A 21155-nucleotide genomic window follows, 5' to 3' on the forward strand; every position below is an offset into this window, starting at 1 on the left:
CCACTGCCGAAGTTTTCTTACTTTCGTTCTCAAACGGAAGTAATTACGTGACGGTGATGTTCGTGACCGGTTCGCTTCTCTTATTGCTGTTTGCCTCGAATCAGGACTCGGTCTTTTAAACGGCGAGTTCAACGAGAAACGAGTCGAAAACGTTCCGGCGAACGATTGGGCACATTGTTTACTGGACGAGCTTCTCTCGCGACTCGCGGTCGGGCACGGTAATAATAACCAGTCGTTATTAGCAGAAAGGCGTTTAACGTTGAATTAGTGCCGCGGAGAACCCTGTCGGGGACAGGGTGCTAATAGAGGGTGCGTGTGTCTGATTTATAACACTCGGCCCTCGCTAACACACCCCCGCGTCGCATCGAGCGAGGAAACCAACGATTTTCTGTCGTGCCTCGGCCTGAGGGAGAGTAAAAATGCACAGACCGTCCGCCTTCTGCGAATTCTCGTCGACACGCGTTATTTCTCGATGACGCAGAGATCCCAAAATTCCATATACTTGCACTCTGCTTAAAGAAACAGCTAAAAAATCCAGGCGTTTCTATTTTACGCCTTTATTCTCGCTGTAATGTAAATTTAGCTAATTCAGAATTAATGATAAAAACTGCATGTCAAAATCTTCCTCATATTAAAAATAAATAGTAAGAATACATATTATAATTTGTATAACACATAACCATCTGTTATTATATATTATATTTTTTAAACGATGAAGTATTCTAAATCTAAACTATCAAACGTTGTTATACTTCATGAGTTCAGTTTTTCAATTTTTCTCTTTAGCAAGGAATCAGAGTTTCGCAATTCCTTTAAAACGGTTCTCTTGCGGATCTCATCGTCTTACCATTCGATCTGATCAGACAGAATTTTTTCCTTTGCTAATCGTCACCGATTCACATGCAGCAATAGAAGTACATTTGCGCGTTTAGACGTAACGTTATACACTACGCTTCTCATAGAGATTGAGCGGCTTGTCATTGACAGGCGGTGCCGGGTCGACATCGAACCTGGGGATCGAGTGACGATCGATATTAAACATTATTTCGTGGGGGACGGCGATATAGCTTCTCTTTCTCGCCCGTTCTCTCTGCCACTGCTATTGCTACTGCGGGGGGGAGGAGAGAAGACACCCCCCCGGTACGACTCTTTTAGGGGCAAACCGCCCGTGAACGAGATAGCGCGCGTGCCGTAAGGATCGGCAGTAAACGTCCGCGTTTACTGTTCCCTCCCTTTATTACCTGGGCCTCCGGTATACGCGTTTTATGTTGAAAATCATCGCCCGCGAGAGCTTTACGAGAGTCGCGAATTGTGGAAACGAGTAGCAAGCACGCGAGGGCAAGTTTATCGGCGCTATTCTTTTGGATGGGATAGCAGCATCCATTCCGGAATCGCTTCGCGATTCGCGCATACTACGGCGATTGCCGTATTAACTTTAAAATTTGGTGAACCTAGGGGAGTTAATGCGTTGTTGCGTCACACACACACGGTGACAACGTATAGAGAAAATATGAGAAAAGAATTGAAAATGTCAATATTTTAAGTATATTTTTCGGTAGGGTTTTTATTATAATGAGATAAATAACTAATTATATATTAAATTGAGAGAGGAAAACATTATACAAAATATAATGTATATAAATTCTTTGAAGACATGAGATTGTAAAAATTTAAAAATATAAAATCTCCAAAATTTCAATATAATCGATAGAGTTCTGATTAATATGAACCACAATAGATATACGTTCAATAGAATGCACGCTTATAATATAATAAATTTTAATTACATTCTAGTTTTTGCTTGAGATATTTCATTGTATCACATAATTTGATTATTCTCTCTCAAAGGAAAGTGCAATAATAAGATAAACTTGCGAAAAAGGGAAAAGAGGAGTCATAAATCTTCGCAAAAGCTGAAATCAAGGAATTAGATCGCAGGACCGTGATGATACAAGCAATGTGCGCGAAACGAGACAAAGCTGCCGTGAGAGAGAGACCCCGGCACGCTATTTGACATTTAATAATGGGAACCGAGCAAAATTCGGGTTTGTAACAATGCCCGGGACAATCTGGGCCGAGTGCTCGCGCGGTGAAATACAATAAGGGTACGTCGCCGTGAAGAAGACCGGTATTATTGGATAAGGGGAAACCTTTTACGAGACTGTCATCGCGCTGCGGCTTCCACGCGAATACCGTATACCTCACAACGCGCGATTCCCTAACAATAAGTGCTCGATTGTCGTCTGATCGCGTATCAACATCGATTATCTCCTCCGCGTGTCATCGCCTCGTGCAGCATCACGTGCTACCTTTGATTGACAAAGACGGGAACAAATTGTAGAGATAAATTCGTTGGGAATATCTCCTACCATGAATTCTCCTATACAGTTTTAACATATACTGATTACCTATAAAGTCCGAAGCTTGTTTAAATCATGATACGTCTATTTAGTTTCACAAGTTGAACATTATACAATAAATTTTTACATTTAATCCTCTATTTATAATTCCGGTACTGAAATAAGATTAGAGGAGATTAGAAACAGTCCTTCTATTTTTATCTTATGCTCGTTCTGCGTAAGACTTTAAAATTATAAATATAAATTGCTAAGTGTGTGTGTGTCGTAAGTTGGATTCAATATTTTCATTTATATAAGATTACGCGAAGAAGGAATTTAAAAAGATTATTTAGAGAAGATCTATAAACTAAAATGCAGCAAATTATTCTTACGTACTTCGTAGGACAGGGTGAGCGCCGTTTTCTCCTGCTTCAGCTGTTCGGCCCGGTGTTTCTGTTGCAGCAGACTCCGCGATGACTCCTCCATTCTGCAACAAATCAGAACCGTCAGCGTAAGGAAGCTCGCGGATTTTAATCCTCGTTGAAAAGATCCTAATTGAATGAACCATTGAGACCATTCTCGTAGCTCCTCGGTAGCTTTCTATTGTGCTGTGCGGAAATTTATTTGCTCTCTCGTCGGCCTCGCCTTGGCTCTGAAGAGCCTCGCTTTCGGCAAAAGAGATTCCAATCCCGCGAGATAAACTCGCAAAGAAGATCTCTTCTTTTTCACGAGTACTCTCTATTCTTATCTCGTGCTCGCTCTACGTAAGAATTTTTAAAATTGTAATTATAAATTGCTAGATATGTGCGCCGCAAGTATTGGACTCACGATAATTTTATTTAAATAAAATATTAAAATCGCAAATTATAGACACCTCTTTGTAAGACATTTATTTTGCCCAATTTCAAAGTTTGACAATTATCTCTGAAACTTTCACCCTCTTAACTTTCTAGATTCTAGACTTGAGTATTAAGTAGACTTAAGTATCTCTGAATACATTTCATATTCTTCAGGCGGCGTCTTCATTTCCTCGGTGTCAAGCCTGCTTCTTTTCTCGCATTACTCTCGAAGGAGCAAATCGAAAGATCAGGATTCTTGTTTGGCGAACTTTCTCATGCGCGGACGCTCCGCGGGGTTAATGATCTGATTAGGGATGCGAGGGCGCGGCTGAGATATGAAGCCGATTTAAGCTTTTCGAGGGAGGCTTTCGAGCGAGAGGTTGCCGCAGCGCCTGGCAACACCCTCCGTCTTCCCATCGGCGCGGCCCCCCACAGGACAGATATCGTTGCTTATATGTCCTTGGCGAAGTAACTTTCGAGCCAGTTACGAGTTTCAATTCGATTGTACTCCGTTGACATTTAATAAAGGTAAATTCAGGGCTCGCGCGCGGAGAAATCGCGATCTCGCTAATTGGATAACTAAATATACGATAAGGAATTTAATACATATATCTTACAGAAATATCTTTAATATATATGTGTATATTCCAACAGATATTTTATCTTAACTATATGGACTTCAGAGATTTATATGTATTAAATCTATAATAACTTAAGGGGATGCTGGAGTCACGGGCGAACTCGATCAGCGTCGATAAAGAAGTGCTCACCGATTCTTACATATACATACAGAGCGCAGGCAAACTCGACCAGCGTCGATAAAGAAGTGCTCACCGATTCTTACACATACATACAGAGCGCAGAGTTTTTGGCTGAAATCGGGGAGACGCGTAACATGTGCATATGAAATTTTCTAACATACTTTTCTCTTATACTAAAGCTCGCAGCTCATTTCTGCAAGCACAGGATTCTTCTTTATTGTATTTCCGTGACGGCTGCAAGGTTTTTGTATACGTACATAGTCTAAAACTTTTATCTGCAGCAAATGTTGTCATGAGTCGACCGCAGAATCAAAAATAAAAATGTAATTTTCTAATTTTTTTTCGTTTTTCATACGCAATTGGTGCCTGCCGTCTTCGTTATCGTCCATACTTTAATTCTGGACAAAAAATTTGTAATTCGGTGAAATCAATCAAAAGATTTGTGTGTCTGAAAATTTCGTGGTAAAACAGACCTGTCTCCAGCATCCCCTTAAACGTATTAAAAAAATTATGAAATAAAAAATGTGTTGTATGTTTCAATTGTTATTAGAATTTTTGAAATCTTGATTCAGAATCTCAATGATCTCGACTCATTGTCAAAAGAATAAACAGGATATTATATTTGAAGCTTTCATGGCATAATTATTCTTGAATGCTGTTTAAAAATATTTTTATTACAGATGGAAATAAACGCACGGATATTTTTTGACGATATTAAAATATCTATTAGTTAGTTATCACTATAGTTATAATTACTATTTTTATTAACGAATAATTATTAATGTTGTTAAATTAATTGTGTTGAATATAATCATTGTATTTAGAAAACTTGTGGAAGCGCGGGGACTTATTTCGTTACTGTTTGCTGTTTTACATTTTTAGTTAGGCGAGGAAGTACGAAAGACCGTGCGAGAGCACGATCGATCGTCGAAGTAACGCTCGCAATTGCTGCACCCTTAAAACGGGGTATAGCTCCCCCAAGCAGCGCTCCCTCGCCCTCACTTTCTCCTCCGCTTTTCTACTTCTCTCTGTTTTCGTTCGAAACACATGGCACGAGCAAGCCGGTCCTCATGATTTACAACTGTTGCTCGGCAAATTCGATTACGATGATTTTGGGGTACTGTGCTCGAATCGCAGGCGGAAAGATGCTCGTTAATGCCGCATAGCCATTCAAGAGCATCTACGCGGACTAATTTTTTTTCAAAATATTATCCAATTTTTATCAAAGATACAACAAGAATTCCAAATTTATCCATTAGAGCCGTCGGTATCTTTAATGATAAATTTCAGTAATATTTATTCTTATGTATCAAAAAAAATCAAAAAAGAAAGATTTTACACAAAATTTACATATTCCATTTCCGAGAACAAATCTCCGTTAGGGCGACGCGACGGTTTCTCTGATTGCGTAATTGTAATTACTATTTACACATATTGGTAGTCGCGTGAGTGGCAGCGGCACGCACGTCTCGACGCACGCACGCGTGAGCTTTGCAAACTCAGAGTCGGCAGAATAAACAGCGTATCGGCGTTCAATCGCGCGCATGGCGCGTTCACATGATGCACCCTTTGTGCATCGATGTCATTATCATATGGAAATTGTTACGTTCGCCGGTTTTACGCGCGTATCGCGCCGGGGACACGTCGATTTCGCGTTCGTTAACGCGTCGCCGTCGCGTCGAAACTTCATCGGTCACGAATCAACATTCGTTCCATACGTGCACGGGGGGATACGCCGTGTAACAATGTCATCGACGCCGCCGGTGGAACGGATGTGGAGTTCGGCGGCACGATTGTGCGCGGGACGAAGATTAATTTCCGGCAAGCGCTCCGAAAACGGCTCGCTTTCATATCCGCGAAATAACACGCGTTTGCGCATCGATCTTCGCGTAGCTGCATCTTCACGTCCGCTTTTACGTCGTTTAATACTTTAGCAAAATGCTGCGTTTCGAATTGCAATACGAGTCTTTCTCCTCGGATTCATATCTGCCACGATTGAAATTTTATTTTTTTATATTTTACTATGTATCGTTCGGATTTGGAGTCTCGTCACAAATCTTCGATCGACATTTATATGAGCCTGTACAAGACAAAAGCTACAAATTTTATGCAAACTATAATTTTATATTTTACAAATTTCTTTAATCAATGTTTTTAATTATCATCTTCGTCAATCTTTAAATTTTGATTAAAATACTGACTCTCAATATTTAATTATTCACTTCGATGTTGCTGAATATACAATTTACTCGACGTAATGCTTTCCTGACTACCTTATTACTTATTCTAACAATTTATCGAAGAAATGCCGACCGAATAAATGCATTTTCAAATTGCCTGTCCGCGCGAGGGAAAATCCGAGAAAATCCGAGAAGCGAAGAACCGACGCGACGCCGACGTACGTGTTGTGCGCCACGCGAACAATTCTCTCTTACTTTCCATTCCCTTCCTCCCTCGCATGTACGTACAGCTATTTAGGTTGCATTGTTCCTACGTGTGGTTAATAGGATTCTCTGTAGCGACGTACCGAAAGGGCGAAAGAGCTTGGAAAATTCAATTTCGTGTCCGACCGCGTAAAAATAATGCCGCGCTCTCACTCTCACGGGCCGCTCGTAAAAAGCCGCTTCCAGTACGAGGGCCGCATTTTTAATTCCCCGCGATCGCGGCTAGATTCCACGCAGGGAACGCATTGCACCGTGGGAACAAAAGATCACGTTTAATTGAGCGGTCGTAGTGCCCGTTTCGAGATGCCGAAGCCCGGAATTTTAAGTATCGTCCGGCCCGGCCGGTCCGGCCCTTTAAATCCGGCGCTCTTATCGAAAAGTGCTTTCGGCGGACTACCGTAGAGAAGAAAACACTTGGGTCCTGATTTATGTCGGCGATAGGAAGAAAGGCAAAAATTCATGAGAAAAGCTGTCGATCTGCGACAATATATTGCGTTTATAATTTTTAGTGAGAGATATCTTTTCATTTTGATGTTACATATAGGCAAACATTTCCTCGTAATGCATGTCAAACGATTCAAAAAGCATCTATCTTAAGTGAATATCTGCAAATAACATATATACTCAGAATATGTATGAAAATATATTAAATTATATGAAACTAATAAAACGCCTTAATAATATTAAAATTGAGATTCGGCGATATTTAATGTTTATCGAGATTAAATCGGACATAAGGAGTGACGTAAGAGACACAAAAAGGAAGCGAGCAGACGCGTCGCACTGTGCAACGCGTGATTATTCATTCACGACAGCGTAGAGAACCGTCATGCCGACGTATCCGGCTGGTTATAATGCATCATGTCACGTTGCACGCTGTAAAACAGGGATATCAATTTGCCGTACACGCATCGCTCATGCGTGTTGCGTGGTGCGCTCGACCGGTGGACGGGCCATTTTTCCCTGAGAGCCGCGTGTACAGAACGAATAAGAGCCCCACGTAGATCACGCGAAGATCCCGAAATCCCGTCACGGTAATCCTATATGTTTATTTTATTCCACTCACTAATCTTACGTTTTTAATCCCGAAATTATTACATGCCTACGTTTCATTTCATTTCGAGAATTTTTAAATAACTGATAGAGTTATGAAATGAGAGCGCCGTTGATATTTTAGTTCGACTATTCGTATGCAAGTCTGAACGACTATAGTTGTTTTGCAATATTCTACATTGAAATGGTCCACGATTTTTACAGCCAGTCGAATTGATAAGCCCGGCCGTCGGTCCGCCAGTTTAATTTCTACGGCGTGTTATTGATTCCCGGGAAAAAGAAGATTCCTCTTTTTTTTTTCGTTCGATGGTATCGAGTCAAAGGACCGCGTTTGAAGGGCTTTCCTATCGTGCACTTGGCGAAACGAATCGTTGGTTTTGACAGAAATGTACACGAAAGCCTTCCTTCGTGATCAATGTGCGCCAATCTATCAAATTATTCGGCAAATAATCCGCGTATACATATATGGTCTCGACGATAAAGAAATCCATTTATGTTCGCTAACAACGTTTCTCCGTAAGGATTTGACGAAATCAATTCGAATACTTTATCGAGATTAATAGAAGTATTTATTTGAAAAATATTTCTTTGAACGAAGCTATATGAGACGAGATTCTTCTCCTTTTATACCGAATCAATGAAACATGCACATCGCAAAATTTAATACATTTAGAGATCTTTTCGGAAAGCAATCTGTAATTTTTTAATCTGTAGCTTTCTAGTCCATAAATTTCTAGTTCCTAAACTTGACGTTCTTAAATTAAAGCATTTGTATAAAATATTAAAATAGCGTATCTAACAAAATAACTGTTGACAAAAAATAGAAATGTTTCTCAATGTGCAAGACCGTCTTTGAAACATATGGCGAAAGCATATTTTCATATCGTTAATAGCTTTCAGAACGAAGAAATATTTTTCGTTTAAGAATCTCGTTAATCGACGGTATCAAGAGCCCTTTTTCATTCCAGACGCGCGGTATCGCGACGATGTTTCGATATTAAATCGGAGCAGGGGAGGGCGACAAAGGCATAAGGAGATTGCTATTTAGATGGGCGAATCGGAGGACGTTATGAACGAGGGCCAATATCGATGATTTACCATTGGATTCGTTGGTTATTGCGTGGGAAACGCGCGCGGTCTCATTATTTATACGTTACACACCGGTACTTTTATACTTATGTATCGCGCACAGGAAATAAAATGCCGTCTGCACGGCCGCGAATGAAATAAGCGATTTTCACGAAGCGGAGAGGCTGCGAAAGAACGGGAAGAAATCGATTTCGCGTGCTATACACGACGGTCTCGAATTATTGGCGGAAACTTCGTAAGCCGATTTGAAGTCGCGATCCCCTTTCGCTTTCTATTTGCGTCACTCGCGTAAAAAAAATCAGGAAGAAAGAATGAGACTTCAGACGCGTGTATCTTTCTAAAAAAAATCACATTTTTTGGTATTAATTTTAAAGTTTATATCATATATGTATAATTTTTAACAAGAAAAAAGTTAAGTTAGTCGAGTTATAAACATGTTCGAAATTTCAGTCAATTAAACATCGATCTAATAAGTATAAGTCATCTAGGAAAAATTATTATAGATTAAACTGAGTGATTCCTTAAATCCGTTCTGATAGAAAAATTGTCTAAGTATCCTAAGAAGACGTAAAATGTATAGAAAAAGGAAAGAATATATTGAATATATTGAATATATTGAAGATTTATGTCGAGGAAAATCAGAGGGAAGTGAGATTCTTATCTTCACTACTTTCGTCGTGTTCTCTTTCGGAAACAGCTAAACTCTGAAATCTCTCACCTGGCCAGTTCTCTCTGAAGATGATGGACTCTCGAGCGTGCTCTTTCAGCCTCAGCCGTAGCCTCGCGTACTCGAGCTTCGGCCTCCATTCGCTGCCGGCGTTCTCGTTCCACATCTCGTTGCGTGGCCTCCCTCTGCAACAATTCGAACGTTGACATTTATTAATGACAGTACTTGATAGACGGAAAAAAAGCGAGAGGGAGAGAAAAGGATGGTAATTAACGCGACGATGGAACGACGCGGACGATGCAAAATTCAGCGTCGCGCGCCGCGCCGCGCCGCTCTGAAAAAATCGGCGTCGTTGCGACAGTCGTGAATAATGAATCGGCAATAATGACGTCGATACGAGCAATCGCGCGTCGTGGAAAGGTATCGCCGGCGCGAGTGTGATTAATTAATGGCGGATTTAATAAAGTGTTCGCAGCGTCGCGCAACGGGCACGCCAGTTGCCGTGTTATTCGTTGTTCGTTTCGCCGGAGGGAGGATGGAAACGTTAATTGACTTGTAATTAATCAGCGCGCACTCGTCATAATTTATTCGTGGTAACGTGCGACGAGCGGCATGATTAATAAATCATCGTCAAATCATTCGTGCTTTTCATTTACTCGATTGGGAGAGAACCGATCGAAACAATTGGTCAAATTTTTTGCGACGACAAAAACTCGGGGCGTAATTATATATTAAGTCAAATTTTGCTAACAAATATTCCATAAATAAAAATGGGAATAATTTTTTAAGCAAAGTTAAATATGACTATACGTGAACAACAAAGTATATAGCTATATATAGCTATTATTCGAAGATATTGAAGTATAATAAATAAATAAGAACACCATTTGTGCATTGTCCAAATAGTGATCATTTGGTACATCATTTTGTAAAACATTTTCGAATATTACTCGAGCAATTTCTGTATTATTTAGTTAAGCAACTAATCGGATAGGCCACTGCAAATAACGGACAATCGTTATCCGAATAAATTATTCAAAGGGAACGGTGATCCCGTGCAATTCTTTCTAGGATAACGCCCAACTCTGGTCCGTAGTAAATCTGAACTCGACGAAATTTACCGGCGCGGCGGCAGCGTCTGATCCTCGCTGGCGAACCCGGAATCGCGAGTACGAGCCGGGGAAAAATGCGCGAGACGACGACGGAAAAAGCTCGTCGATCTTCGGATCGTCGCGTCGGGGCATAGCGGGGTAGGAATTATTCATGAATTTAAATCGAAGCGCCGCACGCCACATTGATTGCGCCTTTCCGGATCGCGGGCGAGTCCCGGCCGCCGCTCTCCAAGTGCCATCAATAATTGTACCGGACCAATGTGCCGAAAGCAGTATTTCACGCGATTTAACCCGCCGGTAACCGCGGCTATCTCGGGACCGGCCGTAAATTGTCGTTTGTCCCGACTGGGAAGCCCAGGAAGGACGAAGTTTCGGAGATGTGGTATGGGATAATATATATAATACTCTTAGATTTGCAACGGTGGCGATCGGCTTTAGAAAAAAGACAGGTGATTAGATTTATATCGAACTCTGGACACGTCTACTCATTAGGAGACAATTGTGTAAATTTTTGAGAAACAGAAAGAGACAAAATGACGGTAAATATTGAAATTAAAATAAACGTTGGTAATTCTGATGAGAAAAATAATAATTTAAAGTAAAATTAAAAAATAATTTTGGCTAAATAAAAAATGGCGTTTAAAATAATGATCTTAGAATAATCAATAATAATCTCTAATAATTTCAATAGATTATGTTTCTCGTCAAAATGAGCATTACTCCTTTCTTTCTCTTGGAATATTTTTGAATAGACGATAGGTTATCTCATTAGACGAAAATTTATATAACGAACATTGTGTTAATGCATAATAGCGCAATGTAATATCCATTACAATGCAATATACAATCCAATGTATCATTTATGATACCACGATGTTTGTGACGTCGTCTAATATCCATAATGTTATATACTTTTGGTGCACATACCTTCGTATTTGTACGAAGGTTGCCGATTTTTCTTGGCCTGTCGCGTTTACAATCGAATTCGTAAAAATTCCGCCAACGTCGACGGATATCGTCGCGATCAAGCGTAAGTTCGCCGAAGAAAGGACCCCGGTGAATTCGTGAACGTGAGGTCCAAAGGGGAGATATCGAGGAATACAATCTGGTAAAAGCCGGGCTGACCGCCACTCGCGCGCAGAGGGTTTAAGGAATGGCCGGAGCGGATTTATGGCAGCCTTAAATCCTAACGAACGCTCCATTCCACCCCCGACGGATCCCCCGCGACTGCTTTCCATCGAGAATGTCGTATTTGCGAGGTTACTTCCACTTGGAACGCGATTTCGGTCGTCCCGAAAAATTCGCGAAGATTTTACAACTCGAATCGCGAAGGCAAGCACCTTTTCCGTCGAATTCCGTCAAAAGTCGTGATTTTATGACAAGTGTACTTTCCACTATTCGAAATCAAGAAAGCGGAAACGAAGACATTTCCGCACTTGTGCACGAAACAATAGAAAATAGTTAAAAATTATTCTTTTGCCTAAAATATAAATTTAGTGATACACACATTAAATATAAAAACTAAAATTGAAAAAAATTCATAAAACAGAGATCCATAAATATTTTTTTACCAATTGAATATAGAAGCTTATCCTATTACAATATTAGATACATGTACTGAAATTTAATTTAGATTCAGAGATTTTGTAATACGACTTTATTGCTCCACGTGCACGATATCGTGAGACAACGAGCTCTCGGCCTCACCGAAAATATGATCGAATCGAGTTTAACGCCAGAAAACTGATACGATCTTCAAAGACACCCCACAGAGAAACGTACGCGCGTCCGGATAATCCCCCTGCAGCGAGGACGCACACGTGCGCAACGCAGCTTCATTCGAGACACGTGCAGCGGGAAGATGCGCGAAAAGGTTCGCCTAATCAACGGGCTGGAGCTGCATCATCGAGACTGGCAAATAATTAATGAGGCGGCGACATCCGAGAATCACCGGTCGCGGAAAGCGCTTCTTAATAATTCATCGCGAGTGAGATCCTCGACCGGTGACTCGTCGATCGAAATTCGCCCGTCGTTTTCGGGCGAGCACGTGGTGAGCGAGGTGCGAGAAAGGAGGAGAATATACGGCAGCAGAATGAGAGGACACGAGACCGGGGGCTGCGCTTCTGGCCGGGAGCGCCTTTCGCTTTTCCGCCGGATTGATAGCTGGGTCACGTGCCTGCGATCCCCGATACCCTCTCCGCGAACACGACGAAGGAGTCGCGATAAATCTTTCAGGCCGGCTCGCTTTCGCACCTCCGAGTATCGTGGTTCGTCTCCACCCGCGAGAAGTTACGAGGAAATAACAGAAGAGCGGATCGCGAGGTGGAGAGAGCGAGTACAATAACACAGACATCATCTTGATTCGTTCGCGTTGGAAGTAGCTGTAGCACAATCGTTACTCCAGTTTCACCGCGGAATTTCTTTGTTTGGTCCGGGGATAAAAATGTTCTGCCAACAGAGTAGGTATCGTGCGTTTTGCTATTGATTTTGTCGCGCCGAAGGTAAATGACACCGCAGATAATGGTTAAATAATTTCTGTCGCGACTTACGTATCTCGTAGTACCTTCGTGTATAATTTACACAAATTTTGCTTTACGATAACTGTCGGTTATATGATAAGTGAGTTTTTATCAAACGGTATAGAGGTAAAACGCGCTATAGAAATAGCAGTCAAAAGTTCGCGATACAAATGTTTTCTTTCATGATGGAATAAAAAGATTTAGAATAAAAAGATCGCGTGTGTTCAGACATTTCTGATTTCTGATAAATAACAAAAAAATTGGCTTAAACGTGATGTAGGGTCGTTGCGATTTAGGGCACGTATAGCTTTGTTGATAACCAGCACGTTTCGGATTCGGTGTCACCGGCCGTCACATGGAAGTGGCCGTTATCAAAGCATGCAGCTGTTGTGTGCCGTCAATGCATTATATCGCACAGTATAATGCGCTGCGCATTCATGTCAATAAAGCGCTCGGAAAAGTTCGCTCGCTAGACACGTTTGATATACATATGTATACGGAATGCTGCCCGGAGTTTCTAGGAAGTTGGTATTGAACGCATGCATGAAAGCTCATTTCTATACATAATTTCAGAAATAATTTCATATTATATTTAAAGCTAGTTAAAATATAACAAAATTATTTTTAAAACTATATAGAAGCTAGTTTAAAGCTAATTTAAAGAATAGAATTAAAGAATAGTAAAGTTTTTCGGCAATTAGATGCTTGCGAGATGGTTTCGTTGCTATCTATAGAGATCTAACGAGTTCTATTCTGAGGTTCTGTTCAATCTTTCACTCGTTAGCATTTTTATATTTATATTATTTTTGTAATATAAAGAAATTAAATGTATTATTATTTTATGTTGAATAATAACCATTCGGACTCAATAGTGATCGCCGGATCATACAAAATCCGCCTTTGTGGCAAAAGCAGCTAAATTGTGCCTGCCGATCGACGAATTCGTAAAGGTCACGAATGCGGGCGAAAGTACGCGCGAGTGCGTGAATGCTTCATTCATCGGCAACGAAAGAACCCTGTGAATGGCAGTCTCTCACGAGCGCAGATATCTACGGGCAGATACCTGCGAGCGTTTTTAATGGCCCGTGAATTTTCTCGTTTGCCTTTTTCTTTACCCACGTGTTTATCACAGTACCATTCATTCAGTCTCCGGTGCCGTATCATTTTTACTCTCGAGCTATTATTCATTCCTGCATAAGCGCTATCGTTCGGTTATCTTACTATCGATAGAATTGTTTGTCTTCGCGTTTATCGATATATACAATAATTAAGATCATATACTACTCTGTAATAATTAGATCGGATACGTGTGGACGTCATATTATTACCTAATAATCTTTTTAAAGAATCTGTTTATCGCATGTATCACTTATAAATTTTTATAAGAAGATTCAATTTTATCTCCTTAGTTTTCAGAAATAAGTAATAAGACGAAAGAAGTATCATGACCTATTATTAATATTCGCAAGAGATTCCTCATGCAACTTCAATATTTTAAAAAATCCAAACGAATTTTTCTGTGCACGCAAAGAACGCCGGTCTTCCCTCGCAGATCTCATTCACGGTGCACGCACCGATGAGAAGACTCATTTCAAAAGCTACGTACGCGTGTCGACCCTTGAAGCGAAGAACTCACCCTGCTCTGTTTAGTAAGATTGGCGCCCATCGGCTGGCGATTCTGTGTCGTGGCGCCGACGGCGACGTTGCGACCACGCACGCCGTCGGCCGCGGGACATCCCCCCGGTCCTGAGGGTGCAGAGGGGCCCACCCCTCTCGCGCCCGTTCCCCAACTCGGGTGCACTCGCGCGGCCACCCTGCTGCTGCTATTGCTGCTACTCGCCGGGCCCTCCACCGGTCCCTTTATTATAAGTCGTGGCAAGCCACCCCTGTACGACAGTCCTTCACCGACACCACTACCACTACTGCTACCACTACCACCACCACCACCACTATCACCAACGACAACACTACCACCGGTAACACCACTATCGCTGCTCGTACTAATACTACTGCAGCTGCTGTTAGTGTTACGACTATTGCCGTCGCAGCTGCTCTCTCGACCGGCACGACTACCATCGACAACGACGACCGCACCACCCTCCTTCGTCTCCACCACCCCCGCGTCTTCCACAATCGACTCCGGTACCTCGGACGACAGCGCGAACCATTTAACGCTCTACCCCTTAGAGCGATGTTGTCGCAGCTGTTAGTAAATCGTCGCGCAGCTGCCTTTTAATTGTATCTCGAACTCGCGGGATGAACGGAGTTTCGCAATGACGCGATTAAAAATATTCCCGAGTAATCCTTTCCTTTGCTTGCTTAAGTGTAGCTACTTGCTTGCCTCCATGAAGCTTGTTCGGTTCCATCAAGTTTGCACCAAGCTTGCTCATTCACTCAAGTTGCTTGTCAGGCTTGCAAAAGCTATTCCAAGGGTCGCGTTTACATCTAGGTCTCTCAAAGCAGTCCTTAGAAGATACGTACAAAAGATATATCACGAATTTTCGAGGTAGAGGATTCCGCGGGCCCGCATCCCCGCAGGACTAAGGCAATGCTTTACGTCGATCAAGCTTCTTCGCGTCAAGGACGTCAGAGAGAGACGTTAGAACCACCCGTCACGCAAACACCGTCGAGCGTTCGGTCATCTCCACGAGTCGAGGAACATGTCCCTGTCCCCAGGAGAGTCTGCCACCTTCGTCCTTCTCGTCCCCGTCAACTTCCGCTTCGCACTTCGCCGCCGGACATGTCCCCCGCACGCTCGATCTTCGTCATCCGAAGAGCGCGTCGCCGACTCGCATTCTCGTGTTCGCCGCCGAGTATGCCGAGCGACAGCAAGCGATCCACGTCGTTATCGTCGTCGTCGTCGTCGTCTTCGAGAGGAGCACGAAGAGCCACGTCGCGCCGCGACGCTTTCCGACCAACTGACGAACCCATCCCCGTCGTCGTCGATTAACCGGCCGGCAGCGGCGGCGGTGGTGGTAACGGTGGTAGTGGTGGCAACCTTCCCTCCTCTCTTCATCCCCTTCGCGTCGCCTCTGACTCACTACTTACAACCCTTGTGAGCGCGACCTCGCGCATGTGCACGATATGCGTTCGCTTACTCGAGGACTTCCGGTTGCACGTTTGCGCGCTGATTCGCGTCGTCGTCGTGCTGAGACGGACGTGTCTGGCTTGCGAAATTCTCGCGCGAGGAATGACAAAGATATGCACGAAACAAGAGTCGAGAAACGAGATTTTTTGCAAATTGCAAATTAGAATTTTAGAAAATAATGCCAGAATCGCATATTTGTCTCATAACTTTCATGTTCATATTCTTTTCAAGAAAAGCGCAAAAGTAATATTATATATATATATATATATGATATTAGTATATTAGTATAAACATAATATTTTAAATACATTTTATACGTAATAGCTGTATATATCGCTAATTTAAAATTGCAGAAGCGTTTCCCTCACAGAAATGCCGTCCAAACAAATCCGACATTCGCATAACGTTCTTTTCCACGCTCGTCTTTCATTTTTTCGCGGAAGTCCCCTCAATTATTCGTCGAGACATCGTATTCGGAGCGATCGCTCAAAACGGAATGTCATGCAAATTCCGAGCTTCTACCAAATTGCCCCGACGGGCATCAACATTCAGACGACATACCGTAGGTCGAATGCGGGACGACCCTGTATCGATAATACCGCGAGAGAGCTCGCGGGGTTCGCCTTTCATCCCGCGCGCCTACGGTTAGTCGATGGCAGAGCTTTCCAATAAACGGGAGAGATCTCGGGCTTTGTGACTGCCAGAAGATAGATAAGGTATGCCGACGGTAGAAACGGGAGGGTCTCCTCGATAAGGACCTGCCTACATCTCCCCGAATCTTCGTCCCGGCCGCGCATATTAAATTGTTCGCTTCACAATGTCGACCGTCACCGGTCCCTTTCTATCGAGGACTTTTCACGATATTGGCAACCTGTTAATATACTTTATCGAGTGATTCGCAGAAAGTCGAAACGAACGAGAATGTTAAGTCACGATAGCGAGTCACGATCGCTATTAGCAGAGACGTTTTATACCAATATTGGGGGAATTGAACGATCAATGCTGCTCTGGTTTAAAAGCCCGGGAGGGTGACGTTATATGTATTTAAACGTGTGAGACTTTCACTTTTTATCTTCAAACTCTATAAAGTTACAGAGACATTTTTGTCTTATAAAGAATTTCTTAAATATTTTGTAAATATAAATAGTTTTTAAATGTTTCCCAAAAAATTAAATATTTGCGTCGACATTTTTTACAATGAGAATGTATCATGAGAAATCGTAATTCCAACATTATCATTATTATCATCATTTTTCTAGTAAACATTAAATACTTTTTAAATACTTTTTGTAATGCTTCCCTCGCGATGGAAACGGGCAGGAAAGTTGCATAAAAGCGCGAAAAAAATCGATAGCGCTATTCCGGTGACGACCAACCCTTTCGTCGTCGTGGGGCAATCGTCGTTTCCCTAATTAATTAAATCGCACCCCCGTGTGCTGTTCCATGCGAGCTACGGTTACGGCCGGAGCCAAAGCATCGGTTTAAGTTTGGTTGGCTCAATAATTACGACGAGACCGGTAGTGTATAATTACAACGGATATGTTAATGATCGCGCTTGCATAATTATTTAGAATCCGACTTTCGACGCTTTAATTTGACTGTTATTTCGACATTTTGCGGAAACGTATAATTACATGTATAGAAAAATAAATAGTTATATATACTACAAAAAAGAAAAAATACGTACACAAAAATCTCAATCAAATTTTTTTAAAAATAGAAATTGGTCTTTTAAAAAATTTAAATTCGCACCTTTACTTGTGAACCATGTCTGCAGAAATGTTACGGGATTATCAAGACTATGATCAGACAATCGAGAACGACATGGGCCAGTGGGAATTAGCACGATTTCAGCCAGCCTTCAATTATGACTTCGTAATCTCGTTTACCTCCATGCGTTCGCCTAATGAATTCATAACTTCGATTAGCCCGTAATATCCTTTACAGTTGATCCGCTTTACGACGTTTTAAAAGTGATTAGAATCGGCGCACCTAAACGCAAGACGATGAAGAGGGGACTTCTCTCGGAAGTTTCGCACGCTACGGAAATTCGACATCTGAAAATTCTCTTAAGTTGATTTTACGCGAAACACCACCGCCGCCGAACCGCCTCAGTCTGCCGCTTCCGCCTTCGCGAGTCGACCTCGCGCGTGGTGATTTATTCGCGGCGAGATCCGCCTTCGAGGACCGTACTTTCATTTTTAACGTAATGCGAAAAATATTCAACCGTCGCGGCGCTTTGAAAAAAAATTCATAGGGCGCATTAAAGGATGCGAGGGTCCGGGATACATAAACATGAGGGATTATTTCTCTAACGTGCGCGGGAATGGTGCGATACACAAAAGGGGTTTGCATTAATACTGCTCGTAGTGATCGATTTCTCTTGCTGAGTGGATCGCTTGTAAAAATTCATTTTATTTCGTACATTTTACGAATTTCAGTCGGTTTGTTTAATTCCGAAAGTAGTAATCTTTATGTATTTAGAGATACCTGATATTTTTATAAAAACTACATCGCCTGGGGTTCCTATGCAATTTTAATGTTCAACAAGACAATAAAAGTTTTCATTTAATTTTCCGTAGTTGTTTTATTTTAACGTCTCCAATGTAATTACATTCTTTGTAGATTGGTCTTCGTATCTTTTCAGCAATATATTTTAACGCGTTGCAATTTAAATTATTTCAATGTAATAAATCTCAGTTTTGACGATTAAGAGATATTTTCATCGAAACTAAGGTTAGAAAAGTTTAGCTCGTGCATTGGAGGATCAGGACCCCGTCCGTGTTTCTTCGCTTTCCTTGTTGCGCGTGTAGTTGCGTGTTTGTTCATGGACTGCGCTATTTTCGTGGTGCTCTCGAAAGGATGTCTATAGGGGTGGATTTCGCCATCCCCTATTAACCGTCCCTTCCTTTTTAAGCACACATACACACATTCGTGAACGCCGACCATGTCATCTCCGTACATAGATAGCAGAACACATGTATATACATGGTGTTTCAAAACTCTCTCGAATTTACTTTAAAAAATATAAATATTTAATTAGATCTTTACAATTAATTTCAATAAACAATTTTTTGACAAATTTGAAGTCAGTTTATCCTTGACAAATAATTCTAAGTCACTTATTATTTATTGGGATTTTTCGATATTCATCACAAAGCTCGGTACGTAAATCTCGAAATAAAGTTTTGCGCAAATAAAGAATAAATTTCTCTTGAATTTAAGTGAGACAGTTCCGTTAGACGAACGTACCTAATTTAATTATCAATAAACCTTACATTTTCAATCGATATTCATTTGCAAATAAGATGTGTGTCGAAGCTTTGATATTCTAATGAAAGCAAAATCGATGCGTGAACAACAGTGATCGATCATTAATTAAGATCGGAATAATTAATGCCGGAACACCCTGTAGACAGACGACGTACACGGATATGTGCCTTTACGGCAATTAGCATGCATCCAACAGAGCTTAGGGATCGCCGGGGGTGTCCGAATAATCCTGCGTGATCTACGCGCGTTTCCGATACCCATATGCAGTGTGCTTATGGTACCGCCTGCACAAACCCCCTAATACAAACCCCCCTGTATACAAGCGGCGGGCACTCGCATTATAGCGCTCGCGGGAAGGAAAAGCGGATGGGGCTTTTGAATAATTTGCCTCTCCCACAGGGAGGGGGGCAGTGGGAACTGGACACGGCTTTATTTGTTTCCCAGAAAAATCGACGATCCGCATCGATTAAACTATCGTTTAATCACTACTCCGGATATAACCGAACAAGAGGATTTATCGTCGATTCGGGAAATCGCGATGCACTGGCAAAGAATGCAACGGTATCACGATGGTTTCTGTTAATTAAATCGATTTTACGAGGCAAATAGGTCTCTATGAATATAGCGTTTAATTAGAGAAAGTTACGAAGATATTCATTACTTAATAAAAGATATCATATGAATAATATCATAAGCATTTGTAGCCCATATAATAATAGTAAAATTAATAACTTGATATAAAATACTGTAAATGTGTTCTTTACCTAAGCATTGGATTTTTTAATTAATAATGTAAATATAGTAAATTATATATAATATTATTTTATAGAAATAAATCATTGTTTTTATAAAAAATCTTATCGTAATAAATTCAACATAGTAAATTGAAATATTTGTATCTTTAGCTGCTTTCCATTTACTGACGCAAGTCGACACAAGTATCGTTCTGTTTTTGTTACTCATTGAGCCAAGAAAGCCAAGAAAGATAGAATGTCGTTTGTGTCGATTTGTGTCACTAAATGGAAAGCATCCTTTTTAATCTATCTTGAATTTATTCGATTTGTTCACACTAAACTTGATATCTGAAAGATATTCCTGTAATTTATCTTGAAAATTTTAATTATCTCCCAACGCACGACTCATTTGTACAAAATGTAATCATTGAGAAGCAGAGATTCCAGATTTGCCTACGGAAATAAATGCTCGGCAATATCATCTGTATTGGTCTGGCAAAGCCGTGTGAGGTTTGCAAGCACTCGCGATGATACGCGGGTTTTCGTGTCAAATATCAAGCGCGTCGCGGTATGTATCTCGATGTCAAAGCGAGACGTGAAAGCACGTCTCGCAACAGAACACGACAGAGCAAAGATACGAAGTCTGGCAGGAGAAGAACGACAGGGGTAGCAGGAGGTAGAGGTGGTGGTGGTGGTGATGGTGGTGGTGGAAAAGGAGAAGAAAGAGAGACGGAGGCGGAGTCTTGATTTAATATTCCGCATGAAGGACTCTTCGCCGAGAGCTTTTACACGCTCGACGCGAGCTTTTCAGCGTCTACCGGAATATGAACAAGAAACGGCACGTGATGATAACGCTGAAGAGCTTTACGTTACGTTTCCCGCATTGTATTTAGACGAATGCGAAAGAAGAAAACGCGGCGGATAGTTCGGGAACGATTTGGCTATTTCGGTAAATCAAATCGATATTAACATAAGTTCTTAATATTCGATATTTATTTTCATTTATTAATGTAATTGTTATCATTATTTTAATCAGTTGAAAGAATTTGACTGCTAACGCTCATTAACTTTATGTGATGCGTTTCGAGTTTCTTAAGCAATGAATCCTTCGTCAGATATAAAGGCGAATATCAGACCTTCCTCTCCTCATTCCTCTTTTCTTCTCAAATAATAATGTTCACGTCATGTTCGCGTCAGCCCCCAACAGGTAAAACATAATCGTGATCTCGACCCCATT

The 21155-nt window shown here is 41.5% G+C and overlaps 1 protein-coding gene across 4 annotated transcripts in view; it reads right to left on the reverse strand.

Moving 5' to 3' along the window:
- Window positions 1-21155, reverse strand: part of LOC112452525 — a 197982-nt gene that overhangs the window by 12085 nt on the left and 164742 nt on the right. For 3 of the 4 annotated variants that reach the window (XM_025012799.1, XM_025012801.1, XM_025012800.1), the window contains exons 6-7: window positions 9244-9377; window positions 2736-2826 (exon numbers count right to left, since the gene is read on the reverse strand). In XM_025012799.1, coding sequence (XP_024868567.1) covers window positions 2736-2826; window positions 9244-9377 — 225 coding nt within the window. Of the gene's footprint in view, window positions 1-2735; window positions 2827-9243; window positions 9378-14459; window positions 15721-21155 lie in introns of those variants that run through there. The other variant, XM_025012803.1, reaches the window with a different exon arrangement.

The sequence above is a fragment of the Temnothorax curvispinosus genome, unplaced genomic scaffold (genome assembly GCF_003070985.1).
Source record: "Temnothorax curvispinosus isolate PA1 unplaced genomic scaffold, ASM307098v1 QBEX01003408.1, whole genome shotgun sequence".
Lineage (NCBI taxonomy): Eukaryota > Metazoa > Arthropoda > Insecta > Hymenoptera > Formicidae > Temnothorax > Temnothorax curvispinosus.